Source organism: Corylus avellana, chromosome ca1, assembly GCF_901000735.1.
Source record: "Corylus avellana chromosome ca1, CavTom2PMs-1.0".
Taxonomy (NCBI): Eukaryota; Viridiplantae; Streptophyta; class Magnoliopsida; order Fagales; family Betulaceae; genus Corylus; species Corylus avellana.
This window is the reverse complement of record NC_081541.1, coordinates 22,258,560-22,273,738: the sequence shown is the minus strand read 5'-3', so window position 1 is coordinate 22,273,738 and position 15,179 is coordinate 22,258,560. Positions and strand designations below refer to the sequence as shown.

The 15,179-nt window shown below is 38.9% G+C and overlaps 1 protein-coding gene and 1 non-coding gene across 2 annotated transcripts in view; one reads left to right on the top strand and one right to left on the bottom strand.

Annotated features, from left to right (window-relative positions):
• Positions 1 to 9,678: 9,678 nt before the first annotated feature.
• LOC132168296 (small nucleolar RNA R71) lies at positions 9,679 to 9,785 on the bottom strand. The gene has a single exon (XR_009438814.1). It is a non-coding gene; the product is annotated as a small nucleolar RNA R71 (small nucleolar RNA).
• Positions 9,786 to 12,078: 2,293 nt separating this feature from the next.
• LOC132168052 (uncharacterized) overlaps positions 12,079 to 15,179 on the top strand; it is a gene marked incomplete at both ends in the record, with an annotated part of 3,268 nt that continues 167 nt past the window's right edge. Inside the window, 5 exons of the mRNA XM_059579119.1 lie at positions 12,079 to 12,166; positions 12,890 to 13,084; positions 13,154 to 13,517; positions 13,765 to 13,995; positions 14,412 to 14,446. Coding sequence (XP_059435102.1) covers positions 12,079 to 12,166; positions 12,890 to 13,084; positions 13,154 to 13,517; positions 13,765 to 13,995; positions 14,412 to 14,446 — 913 coding nt within the window. The remainder of the gene's footprint in view (positions 12,167 to 12,889; positions 13,085 to 13,153; positions 13,518 to 13,764; positions 13,996 to 14,411; positions 14,447 to 15,179) is intronic.

Genomic DNA, 15,179 nt, shown 5'->3' with positions numbered 1-15,179 from the left:
TCCTCCTTGTGCGGAAGTTTTTGGTTTTCTCTCTTGTTACCCAGCCTCTAAACTTTCTTTTTTGTAGCTCCGTTTTTTGCAGTTATGGTTTTCTAAAGCTGATTTTCCTCTTAGTTATCTGGTTCTTTGCATCCATTCCTTCTTGTTTATGCCCTTGTTGGTTTGGTGAACTTGCAACTATTCTAGTTGGAGTTAACAACATCACAAGTGTTTGTTAAAATGCCTAGATGACCAAGTAAAGAGAGAAGGCTTTCAATCATTGAGTTTTTCATCAGTAATTGCCTTGTTGCTAATTAACTGTTGTATGATCAATGAAAGTTCTTGCTTGGAATTGTCGTGGTCTAGCCCGTGGCCCCAACAATTCGTGCCCAGAAGGCGCTGATCAAACCTCATTAGCCTGACCTCCTTCTTCTTTCTGAAACTAAGGTACACTCTGCACGCTTTCAAGCTTCTTTGTTTGGTTTTAGTTTTTCTAGCTAGTTGGAAGTTCCTCCTTTGGGTCTCAAAATTGGGATTTATTTTGCTTGGAAAGATGACGTTGATGTTGAGCCGATTAGAATCAATAAGAATTGTATTTCTTGTTTGGTGTATTCGGATCCTCCAAACAATCCTTGGTTATTTTCTGGTGTTTATGCTCCTCACACTAGCCAGCAGCATGCTGATTTTTGGAGTTCTTTGGCTTGTTTGGGGAATTCTTTTGGTGGTGCGTGGCTGCTGTTGGGTGATTTTAATTCTATTTTGTCACCTTCTGAGAAGTGTGATGGTAGAGCTTTTGGTTCTGCAACTCACGGTGATTTTGCAGATTTTGTCAACTTTAATGCTCTTATTGATCTTGGTTTTGTTGGCAATAAGTTTACCTGGAACAATCATAGGATGGGAATAGATAATATTAGAGAAAGGTTGGATAGGGCTTTGGCAAATCAGAATTGGGTTAATCTTTTTCCTAATTCCTTGATAAGTCATTTTCCTGCTACTCAATTGGATCATGGCCCTATTTTAATTTCCACTTTTGGCTCTTATATTAATATCCCTAAGCCTTTTCAGTTTGAGGCTTTCTGGACTAGGAATAAGTCCAGCCATGCTATTGTAGCTAATGCTTGGTTGGAAGATGTTGAAGGCTCTCCTGCTTTTGCTTTGAGTAGAAAATGGAAGAATATGAAGTGTGTTTTGAAGTCTTGGAATCATCATCGCTTTGGGCGAATTTAGTCTAAGATTAAATTGTTGATGTCTGATATCAGCTCAATTATATCTACTCCTCATTCTTCCATTAATGCGGCTAGGGAGATGGTTTTGCAGCAGGATTTGCAAGAACAACTTTTGAGGGAAGAAGTTCTCTGGAAGCAGAAGTCTAGGGAGTTGTTGTTGACTAGTACTGATCATAATACGAATTCTTTCATGCTTCCATTGTTAGTCGTCGTAGGTTTAATTCCATTTCTAGTATTAAGTCTTTGGATGGCATTCATATTAGTGGTAGAAATAATATAGGGACTTTTCTGGTTCAACACTTTCATTCCCTTTTTTCTACTACTAATCCTGTGCTTGATAATGGTCTCTCTGATTTGGTTGAGAAGGTGGTTTCGGATGAGGAAAATGTTATGCTTTGTGGTATTTCTGATGAGCCTGAGATATTTTTGGCTATTTCTGATTTGTGCCTTAATAAGGCTCCTGGTCTGGATGGTATGACTGGATTGTTCTACAAATCCTACTGGCCCATTGTTTAGTCTAGTGTGATTTCCTCTGTTCAATCTTTCTTTGGGGTGTTATATGCTTAAGGAATTTAATCATACGAATATAGCCCTTATTCCTAAGGTGGATAACCCTCAATCAGTGCATCAATTCAGGCCTATTAGTCTCACTATTTTTTACTACAAGATTATCTCGAAGATCCTTTTCTCTAGATTCAAGCTGGTTTTGCATAAGATTATTTTTCCTACTCAATTGGCTTTTCTTGAAGTTTGATCTATCCATGATAATACTATTTTGGCTCATGAGGTGTTTCATTCCATGAAGTAGAAAAAAGAAAATGGTGGCCTTATGGCGCTTAATTTGGATATGGCCAAAGCTTTTGACTCAATGAAATGGAATTTTTTTTTGAAGATTTTACATTTGCTTAGGTTCCATCCTGTTTGGATACAATGGATCCAGCAATGCATTACTACTTCCTCTTTTTCTATTTTGTTGGATGGTGCTCCTTTTGGGAAGTTTTTTCCCTACTCGTGGGTTGCGGCAGGGAGACCCTCTTCCCCTTTCTTGTTTATTTTGGTTCTAAAATTCTTTCTAGATTGATTGAAAGAGAAGAGAATTTAGGTCTCCTTCATTGTATTAGGATGACCAAATCATGCCCTCCAATTTCTCATTTATTATTTGCTGACGATGTGATTATCATCTCTAGGGCTAATGAGATTGAAGTCATGTGATTCTGAAATGTCTCAAGACTTATTCCTCTTGGCCTAGGCAATGCATTAATATGTTGAAGTCTGATGTATTCTTCAGTAGAAATTGTTGATCTAATGCAAAGGCTTCTATAAACAGGATTCTCAACTTAGCTCAAATTCTAGCTCGAGCTAAATACCTTGGTATTCCTCTCTTTATGCATAGAAGGAAGCATGATTCCTTTGTTGAGCTTAAAGACAGAGTTTTTGCCAAAATTACGGGGTGAAAAGCTCGTCTTTTATCCCAGGCAGCAAGGATTACTTTGGAAAAATCAGTGGCTAATGCTATCCCTACTTATCTCATGTCCTTATTTCTTATTCCTAAATCTTTATGTTCGGTTATCAATTCGGATCTAAGAAAATTTTGGTGGGGTTACCCTCAAGATAAGAAGCATTGCCTCTCTCTTCTTTATTGAAAGAATATTTGTATGCCTAAAGCTTTGGGAGGTTTGGGTATTTGTTCTATGGAGTCTTTGAATAATTCATTGCCTGCTAGGCTTGGTTGGAAGATGACTTCGAATCAGTCTCTTTTTTGGGTTGACTCTCTTATAGGCAAGTATCTAAAGAATGATGTTTCTTTTTTGAATGCCCCTTCTACCCCTTCTTCTTCTTGGCTTTGGAAAGGATTGCTTAAGAATTGGAGGATTGTTGAAAAGTGTGCTTGTATTAGTATTTCTTGTGGTGTTAATGTGGATGTTTTGGTATTCTCCTTGGATTCCCTTGAAGCCTAATTTCAGACCCACTCCAAATGCTAACTTGGTGAATTTTCCTGCTTTTATGGTGGCTGATCTTATGATTCTAGGTAGGCAGGTTTGGAATTCTCATCTTTTAGAAGATCTCTTTGATGCTTCCACTGTGCATAATATTTTAAGTATTCATTTGCCCTCTCAACCTTCTTTTGATAAATGGACGTGGGTTCCTTCTTGTGCTGGGGTTTTTTCTGTGAAGTCTACTTATGATCTTTCTTTCACTATGGGTGGCAAACCCTCTCCTCTCTCCTCAGATGCTTGGTTGGTCCTTTGGGGTCTAAAACTCCAAGCTAGGTTAAAACATCTCTTATGGAATGTGGCATTGGACATTTTGCCTTCTAGAGAAAATATTGGAAGGTTCGTGGTTTCGGATGATCAAGAGGCTTTGTTGTGTCCTTTTTGTTAAGGGCCTGTGGAATCACTCTCATATTTTCTTGGATTGTCATTTGGCTAGAATTCTTTGGAGAAGCTCCCTCTGGCCTCTCTCACTGTTGGTTTTTTCTTCCAGACCTATTTCGGATTGGGTGATAGCTCTCCTTTCTCCAGTGGCTGCTCTAGGTATTCCTAAGGTTGATGTGTGCAAATTCCAGCTTTTTGCTTCCCTTACTATGGATTTTATTTGGAGAGCTAGGAATATGTTGATTCACGAAGGTACGCAGCCTTCTCCGAGTATAGTGATTCTTCAAATCTCCAATACTTTCAATCATCATAATAATGCTTGGAGGGATTTTTCTCTTCCTTCCGTTTGGACGCCTGTGTAGCAGGTTGGATAAAAGGAAATTTTGATGTTGTGGTGAGAGGCTCTTTTGCGGTTGTTGCAGCGGTGATCAGTAATGAAAATGGTTCCATTTTTGCAGCTGCTACTCAAAAACTTGTTTCCATGGATGTTTTGCAAGGTGAACTCATGCAGCCCTTTTGGTGGTTTGTTTGGCTGCTTCTATAGGTTTGGGTCCTATTTCGGTTGAAGGGGATGCTCTCCTTGTTATTTTAGCTATTAATAGCACTGTTTTTTTTTTTTTTTTTTTTTTTTGTGGTCTTTTGCAAACTGTGTTTCTGATATTAGTTTAGCTCTTTCTTCCTTTCAAAGTTTGAATGCTTTGAAAGTGTCTTGATGTGCCAATTTTAAGGCACATGCTTTAGCTAAATGGACCATTTCCAATCGTGTTTTTGGAAATATTCCCACATGATCTCTCATTATCTCTTCCATTCAGATCAGAAATGAGAAAGATCCTCCATTATAACATTTTTCCTTATTCAATTTTTTTTAAAAAAAATTATCATATCTAAACAACTAATTAAACCGTTTGACATAATGTGCAATTGCAAATTACATGAGGAACTTAATGATAGAATTTCTGAATGCCAATAGGATCTATTTCATTTGAAATGATATACATCATTATACACGTGTCTCCCAATTGCACATTAATGTATACATCAACAATGAATTAACATGAACCATTTTTCAAAAAATGGCACATATACATTGATGATGGAGTTATGGACCCGGCTTACATCCTTACCGAATGCACGTTAACCGTTAGATTCACCTATTCAATCTCTATCATCCAAACACTCTTACCTTAACCCATGACATTCAGCTCTGCAATTCACGCCTCCTGAACCCTAATGTTCATCATCTCACCCCTTTCACATCCTTACCGACAACCATCCAAACACTCGTACTCTAAGAGCATTTACATCCGATTCAACAAATATTTGGCTAAAATTTAGCTAAAAAAATACATTTTTCTGTTTTAACTATCAACTTTTTCAAAGCACATACATCCGGCTCAACATTTTAGCTATCAACTTTAACTTTTCTATTTAAAATATTATTTCTTTGTCTATTTTTCATATTCCCAAGGAAAAGAGTGAGCAAGATTACTTTTATTATTCATATAAATAAGGATTTGTTGAGCTACAGTGCTCAACAATTTTGCTAAGCACCGTAGTAGCTCAACAAATCCTTAATTAGTCATTTTATTGAGTCAGATGTGTAGCATGTTTTGTTACATTACTAGCTAAAATAGCCAAAAAGTTAATTTATTGAGGCCAATGTGAGAGCATTCACATGCTCTAAGACATTGCATTTAACTCCGCACTTCACACTGGATTTGGATGAGCCACTCTTTGTGGAGTCCTTTTTTTCAAATGGATATAGTATTAGGCACATATGTATGCTGGGGTGGAGGGACCCCCCTCACCTCCTAAAAATTTTTCTTACCCCCAGTGTAATTTTTTTCAATATCTTGGTTGTCCACCATCAAAAACTCATTAGGGGGTAAATATTTCCTAAGAGGCTCGAGATTCATGTTTTGTTACATTTTAGTCATTTTATTGAGTCAGATGTGAACCGTTTTGTTATATTACTAGCTAAAATAGCCAAAAAGTTAATTTATTGAGGCCAATGTGAGAGCATTCACATGCTCTAAGCCATTTCATTTAACTCCGCACTTCACACTGGATTTGGATCAGCCACTCTTTGTGGAGTCCTTTTTTTCAAATGGATATAGTATTGGGCACATAAGTATGCTGGGGTGGAGGGACCCCCCTGTTGTGCAAAAATATACCTAAATTAATAAGTAAATAACTGTACATTTTACCTGCAAGTGCACAAGGTCAACATGGTAGTATATGGTACAAGTACAGGATCATTCCCACGAGGATTGCTAAATTTATGTTTAAAAATAAATTCCTTAAGCAAAAGCAAACTAAAATTGATTGTTGATGAGATGATAATAAAGGGTAGGGCTTTGATATCCACCACTAATTATGTTAAACTAGTATATCAATATGCCAATGCTTTGATCAAGTTATGCATATTTAATGTTTGCCAACCTAAGGGTTAAACCCTAACTCCTTAAGCTATTGATTTCCCTAAGCAACAAATTAGGCACTTGGTCCATGCTCTAACTCTTTTCTTTCCTAAAGGATTTAGCATGGTCTATACTAAGTTGTTCTTTAGAAAAGCATAGGTTCTATGGAAATCGACAAACACACAAGGCCTAGGGCATGGATACATACTCCCGGTTCCCTATGTTGATTAACCCAAGAATCCGGTGTGGATATCTCTTGTTACTTATGTTAAACCCAGGACTCGGTCATCCAAATTGATCTAACTAACAAGTCCATACCACATGCACATGTTGATCAGGCATACACATATGAGGAATTCATGTAAACAGGTATTAATCAAGTTAAATAGCACAACATGATCATCACAAGGCACCAATATTGAAATATTAATTTAACATAACTAGGGCTTCAATCTAGCCCTACTAAGTAAATTAGCTACACATATAATTGATGTTAAACATCTTCATAAAATAAAAACAAGGAAAAGAATAAACCCGAGACTTGAACTTGAGAGCTCTTATCCTTCTCTTCCTCCAAGCCTCCTTATTCTAAAGGCTTAAGAGTCTATTTATAGGCTTTAGAAGTCCCTGGAAAAGTAGTAAACCCTAGGGATTTCGTAGGGTTTCAATCCTATTACAATTTGGAGTTGGAAAAGCCCTAATATGGAAATAGGGACATTGTAGCCGCCACTTGGGATGTCTCCTGCGCACGGGTGCGCTCGATCGCAACCTGTGTGCGCTCGATCACACGTCTGCGATCGATGCCTCTTTTGGCCTGCGCTCGATCGCTCTAGGCCTGGCTCGTGCAGTGTCTTCTCTAATGTTGCGCTCGATCGCAGGTACTCTGCGATTGATCGCAGTACCAGGGAGTTCCAAATTTCCATCTTCTCCTTTTTGAACCCAAATCTCCTAGTTTTTATTCATTTTCTTCCAAAAGCCTGTAAAATCATGAAAAACACAAAAAGGAAGTAAAATGGCCTAATTAACCAAAACCAAAGGATTAAAACTTGCAAGATAAGGGTTGAAAATATGAATATTTTAGCACTTATCACACCCCCAAACTTACATATTGCTAGTCCCTTAGCAATATAAAACTAAAAACAGGAATGGAAAACAGAAAACAAAAGATAAATCCATCTTTCGTGGGATGTACGATTACATTTAGCATATGCAACAAGTCTTTTAAACCACTGGGAATTCCCTAGTGGACGAGTGAAGTCTCGTGAGGGTTTTCCAGAAATGTTACCCACAAACATCATGCAAGAGTTCATGTCATCCCAAACTTAAGGTATCACTCAAAACCATAATTCTCATTCATTAGTGATGTGTGCCAAATATTGCATATTTGGATCCCTTAATTTACTTGTGTTAATCCTTTAGCTGTGTTATTATCTGATGTTCTGTGTTAGTTTTGTGTTTTTAATATTTTGTAGGTGTTGAAGAAAAACTACTTTTTGGAAGAAAACATACTTTGAGAAGACCTAGATGATATGGTTAAGTTTAACCAAATCCAAGAAATGGGTAAATCGGATTAAGGATAAGATTGGATAAAATTTCGAATTGGATTCAAATTCAGATTCTACACGTCTCAGTATTTTGACCATAACTTTTCGTTCACATATCCGATTGAGGTGATTCAAGTGGCGTTGGAAAGCTAACTCAAAATACTACAATTCATTGTGAAATAGGATTTTGCTAATTCGGACGTTTACTATTCCAAAATCGTCCCGTAATTAAATGGTACAAACCTGGACGAATTGTATCCGATTTCAACTTGTAAAACCCTAAGTTTTAGGTCTATAAATAGGGAATTATCAGATTAGTTGAGGGGGCTACGAATTTGAAGATTGCAGAGGAGAAAGAAGAGAGTTTAAGGTTTTCCTAACTTTTGAATCTCTACTTTGTGATTCTTATTTGTAAGTACTCGATTTTACATTATGAATTCAATCAATTTTGTTTTGTCTTTCAATAACATGAGAGGCTAAACCTTCAACTAAGGTTGAAGATGAAGCCTCACTTATGATTAGCAACTTTGTTTCATGTATGTAATATTTCCCAATTTAATGGTTTAATTGCTCTATTGTTTTACTTCTAATCAATTGGATTGAATAACTCTTGGATATCTTTTGTGATTCAAGGATACACTTGATGATTTAAGATTATTCAATATAATTGATTGCTTGGTTTTCTTTGTTAAAAATTGGATTTCCCCTGTGATTTATTCTCTGGATACAATTGATGTTTTGATAAAGATTGGATATTTTCTTGTGATTTACGGATACAGTTAATGATTTGATCGAATATTGGATTTCTTTTGTGATTTGGGTTATGAATGGATACATGGGATCTTTTGATTAATTCTTTGAAGCAATAGTAAAACAAACTTAAGATTTATATGTGAGAACTTTGGGGAATATTATAGATCATGAAATTATGTTGTTATGAATTTGTGAGTGTGGATTCTGAAACTTTAGTGTTTCGTCATAAGATTTCAATCACTTTAAATTGCTCATGCTTTTGTTTTTTTTTTTTCATTCAAACAGAAAAATCTCTCAAAAATTTGGAACTAGATTAGGATTTAATTAATTTAGATTTAAAATTGCTTTCAAGAATACAATTCTCTGTGGGTTCGACCTCGCACTTGCAATCCATTAATTACAATTGATTCGTGCACTTGCGAGTTAAATAAATTTGCACAACAAGTTTTTGGCGCCGTTGCCGGGGAATTGTTTATTTTTTGAAACCAATTTATTTCTAGATCCGTTTTATTCTTCTACTAGTTATAATTAGGATTTTATTTTTCTGCAATTTGTTTTGTTTTATTTGTATTACTAATACAAATTTAAAAAAAAAAAAGATTTTTCTTTTTGTTTTTTGTTGTTGTTTTGTTTGTGTTACAACCCTGCTACGATCGAGCACACTTGTAGCCAAGACAGCAACCGCAACAGTTCAGTATATTTTTGCCAAAATCTTTTGGTCCTTTTTTGTAAGTTTTTAGTTTCTGTTTAAATTAATTTCTGCTTGCAATTGTGTTTAGTTAGTTTAATATAATTTAATTTAGTTCAATTCATTTCAGTTTTTAGTTTATTAGGTTGTTAGCTTGTTAGCTTGTTAGTTCCTATTTGCATGTTCGGTCGTAGGGCTTTAAATCTGGAGTTAAACGCTTTTGATCCTGAAATTGAAAGAACAGTGAGAGAGAATCTAAGATAGCCACCAAACTCACCCACCAATTCTCAAAGTTCCGAGTCTGATTCGGAAAAGTCTGTTAAGATGGGAGAACGAAATCAACCTAGATCCCTTAGGGAGCTGTTCGTACCCAACATTACCAACACACCGTCATGTATAGTGTTGCCAGCTACTCGCTTCGAGCTGAAGCCGAGTACAATAGGTCACCTTCCTGCATTTAGAGGATTAGAGAATGAGGATCCATATGTTCATGTGAGGATTTTTTTGGAAATTTGCGACATTGTTAATACACAAAATGCCCCAGCAGAAGCGGTGCGCCTTCGGTTATTCCCTCTGTCCCTACATGATAGGGCGAAATCCTGGCTACTCAACAATAGACCTGGATCTATCACTTCTTGGGATATGTTGCAAAGCAAGTTTTACCACAAGTTCTTCCCAATTTCCAAAATCAATGCCCTCCGTCTACAGATCACCAATTTCAGACAAAAAGAAGGGGAAAGATTCACCGATAGCTGGGAGAAGTTTAAAGAGCTTACTATAAAATGCCCACCCCACGGGTTTGAGAATGAGGTGCTAGTTCAAATTTTCTATAGGGGACTAACACCAAGTGAGCGAAACTCGCTTGAGACGATGAATGGTAGAGAATTCTTAAGTCTTACTGGGGATGAAGCCTATAAAACTTTAGACGAAATGGCTGAACGAGCACAACAATGGGATTTTCAAGATAGTTGGGACAGACAACAACCCACTCCCAAGACAGGAGGCATTTATGAGGTGAGGAATGATGCTGAATTAAGGGAGGAGTTCAAGGTTCTCAGGCGTCAGTTTGACACTATGGTCTTAAACAAACCAGTGAATGTAGCAGATACTTACCAAGTTGATGCATGCGGGTTATGTGATAGTCAAACGCACTTCACTCAAAATTGCCCAACTTTGTCAACAGAGTACCCAACTGAGCAAGTCAATGCCTTCAATGACTACAGAAAACCCACCACTAGACCGTTTTCTGAAACGTACAATCCAGGGTGGCGGAATCACCCAAATTTCTCTTGGAAGCAGAATCAGCCATTGAACCAAAGAGATACCTCCACTCAAGCTCAAAATCAGTTCAGGCCATCTCACCAAGCTCAACCGCCTGTTTATCAGTCTACCACTCAAGTGCCTGCACCACAGTCATCACTGGAAGACATGATGAAAGCATTCATGCAATCAATGGATAAGAACATACAAGAGATAAAGCAAGATATGAAGAATACTACCCTGAGCAATTCCCAAGATATACAAGAGCTAAAAGGTTTCACCAATCAAGCCGTACAGGAAATGAGGAATTCCAACATGGCCAACAACAGAGACATACAAGAACTTAAGCAGGCTATGATCAAGGTAGAAGGACAAGTTGGCCAGATAGCAAATCAAGTGGGGGAAAGAGAAAGAGGGAAGTTCCCTAGTCAACCCGTGCCTAACCCAAAAGGGCAATTTGTGATTGGAAGTTCCTCCGCCTCTATGCATGGTCAGGAGCATGTACAAGCCATCACCACTCTGAGGTCAGGCAAACAGGTGGATAATCAAGTGGTCATGCCTGAAGAGGCCACTAAGGCTGCAGAAGAGAAGGAAAACCTGGACAAGCCTGCGGAAGACACAGGACCGGACATTGCCATTCCGATTACTGAGGATCCTTCCAAAAAGTATATACCCAAAGCTCCATATCCAGAAAGACTGAAACCGCCAAAGAAGAGCTCGAAGTTCGATGATATTTTGGAAGTGTTCAAGCAAGTGCAGATAAACATTCCATTCCTAGATGCCATCCAGCAAGTGCCTTCTTATGCCAAATTTCTGAAGGATTTGGTCACCATCAAGAGAAAGACGAACGTCCCCAAGAAAGCTTTCCTGACTGAGCAGGTCAGCTCTATCTTGCAATACAAGATGCCTGTAAAGTATAAGGACCCTGGATGTCCTACCATTGCTTGCAAGATTGGTGACAATCGAGTTGAGAAAGCTCTGTTGGATTTGGGGGCCAGTGTAAATCTACTGCCATATTCAGTATTTGTTCAGTTGGGATTGGGAGAGTTGAAATCCACTTCAATTACACTTCAGTTGGCTGACAGATCTGTGAAGGTTCCAAGGGGAATTATTGAAGACGTGCTGATCAAAGTTGATAAGTTCTACTACCCTGTGGACTTCATTGTCTTAGATACAGAGACGGAAAATGCAAAAATTCAAGTTCCAATCATATTAGGGCGTCCCTTTTTAGCTACGGCTAATGCCCTAATCAACTGTAGAACTGGAGTCATGAAGATATCATTTGGAAACATGACAGTGGAACTGAACATCTTTGATATCAGCAAGCAGCCATTTGAGTATGAGGAGGTCAGAAGCACATGCTTAATTGAGGAGATAGTAGAGAAAACTGTCAATGAACCAGATATTGAAGACCCCTTGGGAGAATGCCTGATTGCACTGGGAAGTGACATGGCACTGGACACTTTATTGGAACAAGCTGACGCCTTGTTAGACTCAACGCCTGAGATAAAGACGGAGACTACAGAAATTACTTTGACATCGTCCCCTGATCCATCTTCATTAGCAGCTGAGCCTGTCAAGCGGGAGTTGAAGCCTCTACCAGACACCCTGAAGTACAAGTATCTGGATCCTATAGAATCTCTGCCTGTGATCATTGCTGCCGATTTGGATAGTGATCAGGAACATGAGCTGCTAGAAGTTTTGAGAGAGCATAAAGAAGCAATCGGGTGGTCAATAGAAGATATCAAAGGAATCAGCCCTGCAGTAGTGATGCATAAGATTCATCTGGAAGAAAATGCTAAAACTTCTCGCGAGCCACAGAGACGGTTGAATCCGGCCATGCAAGAGGTAGTTCGAGCAGAGGTAATTAAACTTCTGGATGCGGGAATCATATACCCAATCTCTGACAGCAAATGGGTGAGTCCCATTCATGTGGTGCCGAAGAAGGCAGGGATTACAGTTATCAAGAACAAGGAAAATGAGTTGGTCCCCACTCGTGTGCAGTCAGGATGGAGAGTGTGCATTGACTACAGGAAGTTAAATGCCGTGACAAGAAAAGACCATTTTCCTCTACCTTTCATCGATCAGATGTTGGAGAGATTGGCAGGCCATGAGTACTACTGTTTCCTTGATGGTTACTCCGGCTACAACCAAATTCCACTGGACCCCGAAGATCAAGAGAAGACTACTTTCACTTGTCCGTTCGGTACGTTTGCCTATCGCCGTATGCCGTTTGGATTGTGCAATGCACCCGCCACTTTTCAGCGATGTATGATCAGCATCTTTTCAGATATGGTTGAACGTCACCTGGAGATCTTCATGGATGACTTCTCAGTCTTTGGTTCATCATTTAGGGAATGTCTACATCATCTCACATTGGTGCTGGTACGGTGCAAGGAGAAGAATTTGGTTCTGAATTGGGAAAAATGCCACTTCATGGTGAAACAAGGAATTGTTTTAGGGCATGTAATTTCCCACAAAGGTATTGAGGTTGACAGAGCTAAGGTTGATCTGATATCTAACCTTCCGCCCCCGCGGACAGTTAAGGAGGTTCGGTCATTTCTGGGACATGCTGGGTTTTACAGAAGATTCATCAAGGACTTCAGCAAGATAGCAAGACCTCTATGTAATCTATTGGCAAAAGATGTTCCTTTTGACTTCAATGACAAGTGCCAGACAGCCTTTGAGATTCTGAAAAAGACCTTAACTTCTACACCAATCATTCAGCCACCTAATTGGGGGGTTCCATTCGAGATAATGTGTGATGCCTCTGATTATGCTATGGGAGCCGTTTTGGGTCAGCGAGTAGAGAAGATTCTGCATGTCATATACTATGCCAACAAGACTCTGAATGATGCACAACTTAATGCTAAATCTCGTCTCATCCGGTGGATTCTGTTGCTGCAAGAGTTTGATATTGAAATTCGGGACAAGAAGGGTTCTGAGAATGTGGTAGCTGACCATCTATCTAGGCTGGTTGTCGACTTCAATGAAAATGTTGTGCCGATTGCTGAGACATTCCCTAATGAACAACTTATGCACATCTCTCAAAATCATGCACCATGGTTCGCAGACATAGTGAACTACCTTGTCACTGCCCAAATGCCATCACATTGGACTAGGCAAGACAAATCAAAATTCTTGGCTGGGGCGAAGTACTTCTTTTGGGATGATCCTTACCTGTTCAAATACTGCCCATATCAGATTATAAGGAGATGCATTCCTGAAAATGACCAGCAAAATGTCCTATCTTTTTGCCATGATCATGCATGTGGAGGCCACTTCAGTTCTAAAAAGACCTGCGGCGAAGATTCTTCAAAGTGGATTCTATTGGCCCTCCATTTTTCGTGATGCCCATGCCTACTGTTCAGCCTGTGATAGATGCCAGAAGTTGGGGAGCATTGGAAGAAGGAATATGATGCCGCTGAACCCGATCCTTATTGTGGAGCTGTTTGATGTTTGGGGCATTGATTTCATGGGTCCCTTCCCTAATTCTTATGGGTATCTTTTCATCCTTGTGGCGGTGGATTATGTTTCCAAGTGGGTGGAGGCTATTGCCTGCAAGACTAATGATCACAGAGTCGTGTTGCAATTTTTGAAGGAAAATGTGTTCGCACGTTTTGGGACACCACGTGCCATCATCAGTGATGGGGGGAAGCATTTCTGCAACCGATATTTTGAGCAACTCATGAAGAAGTATGGTATTACTCATAAAGTTGCAACTCCCTACCATCCTCAGACAAGTGGGCAAGTTGAGATATCCAACAGAGAAATCAAGAGGATATTAGAAAAGACGGTGAACCCGACAAGGAAGGACTGGTCTCTTCGACTCAATGACGCTCTGTGGGCATACCGGACTGCATTCAAGACTCCAATTGGCATGTCTCCCTACCGACTCGTGTATGGCAAGGCTTGTCACCTCCCTGTGGAATTGGAGCACCGGGCTTATTGGGCTATAAAGCAGCTAAATTTCAACCTCACCAAGGCTGGTGAGCAAAGGAAGTTACAGCTAGATGAATTAGAAGAATTGAGGAATGATGCCTACAACTGTGCCAAGCTATACAAAGATCAGATGAAGAAGATCCATGACCAAAACATTTTGAGAAGATCATTTGAAGTTGGTCAGAAAGTCCTCCTTTACAACTCACGTCTGCATCTGTTTCCAGGAAAGCTCAAATCCCGATGGACTGGACCATTCATAGTGCGTGCAGTTTCTACTCATGGAGCCATCGAAATCCAGGATCCTAAGAATGGAAGTGCTCTCAAGGTCAATGGTCAGCGGTTGAAGCCATTCTTGGAACTGGAAATTTCGGAGAGTGAGGAATTGCCTTTGGAAGATCCTACGTCGTCTACTTAATCATCAGCGGTGAAAAGTCTGGCTGAAGACTGTAAACTTAGCGCTTATGGGAGGCATTCCTTTTTCTTTGGTATTTTTAGTCATTTTTTGTGTTGTTTCGTCTATCTTCATTTTTGTTTTATTTTTGTGTTTTTCAGGACAGGTGTTATTATGAGTAAGTTTGGGGGTCGTCTCTTTGCTCACTCTGGTTCCTTATACCTCTTGGTATTGTGTTTCTGCCTACATTGAGGACAATGTGTGATTCAAGTTTGGGGTATGGAAAAACACTTTGTCTATCTTTGTCTATTTATTTTTGTTTTTATTTGTTTAGTTTTATTTGTCTTTTTGTGTTAAAAAATTTGAAAAAAAAAAAAAAAATTATGCTATGTTTTTGTCAAGTTTGAGTTAAACTGTGACTGTGGTTTGCATTTCATTAGCTTTCTTAAAGGGTTGAACACATCATTATGTCATTTGGAGTCTGAGTCCTTTGACTTATTTTTGGGTAAAAGAGATTTCACTTGTTTTGAGATAAATTTTTATGAGCACATTAGCATGTTTTCTGTGAGGTATGATGTTTGAGCTTAAGCTTGTTCTCTTT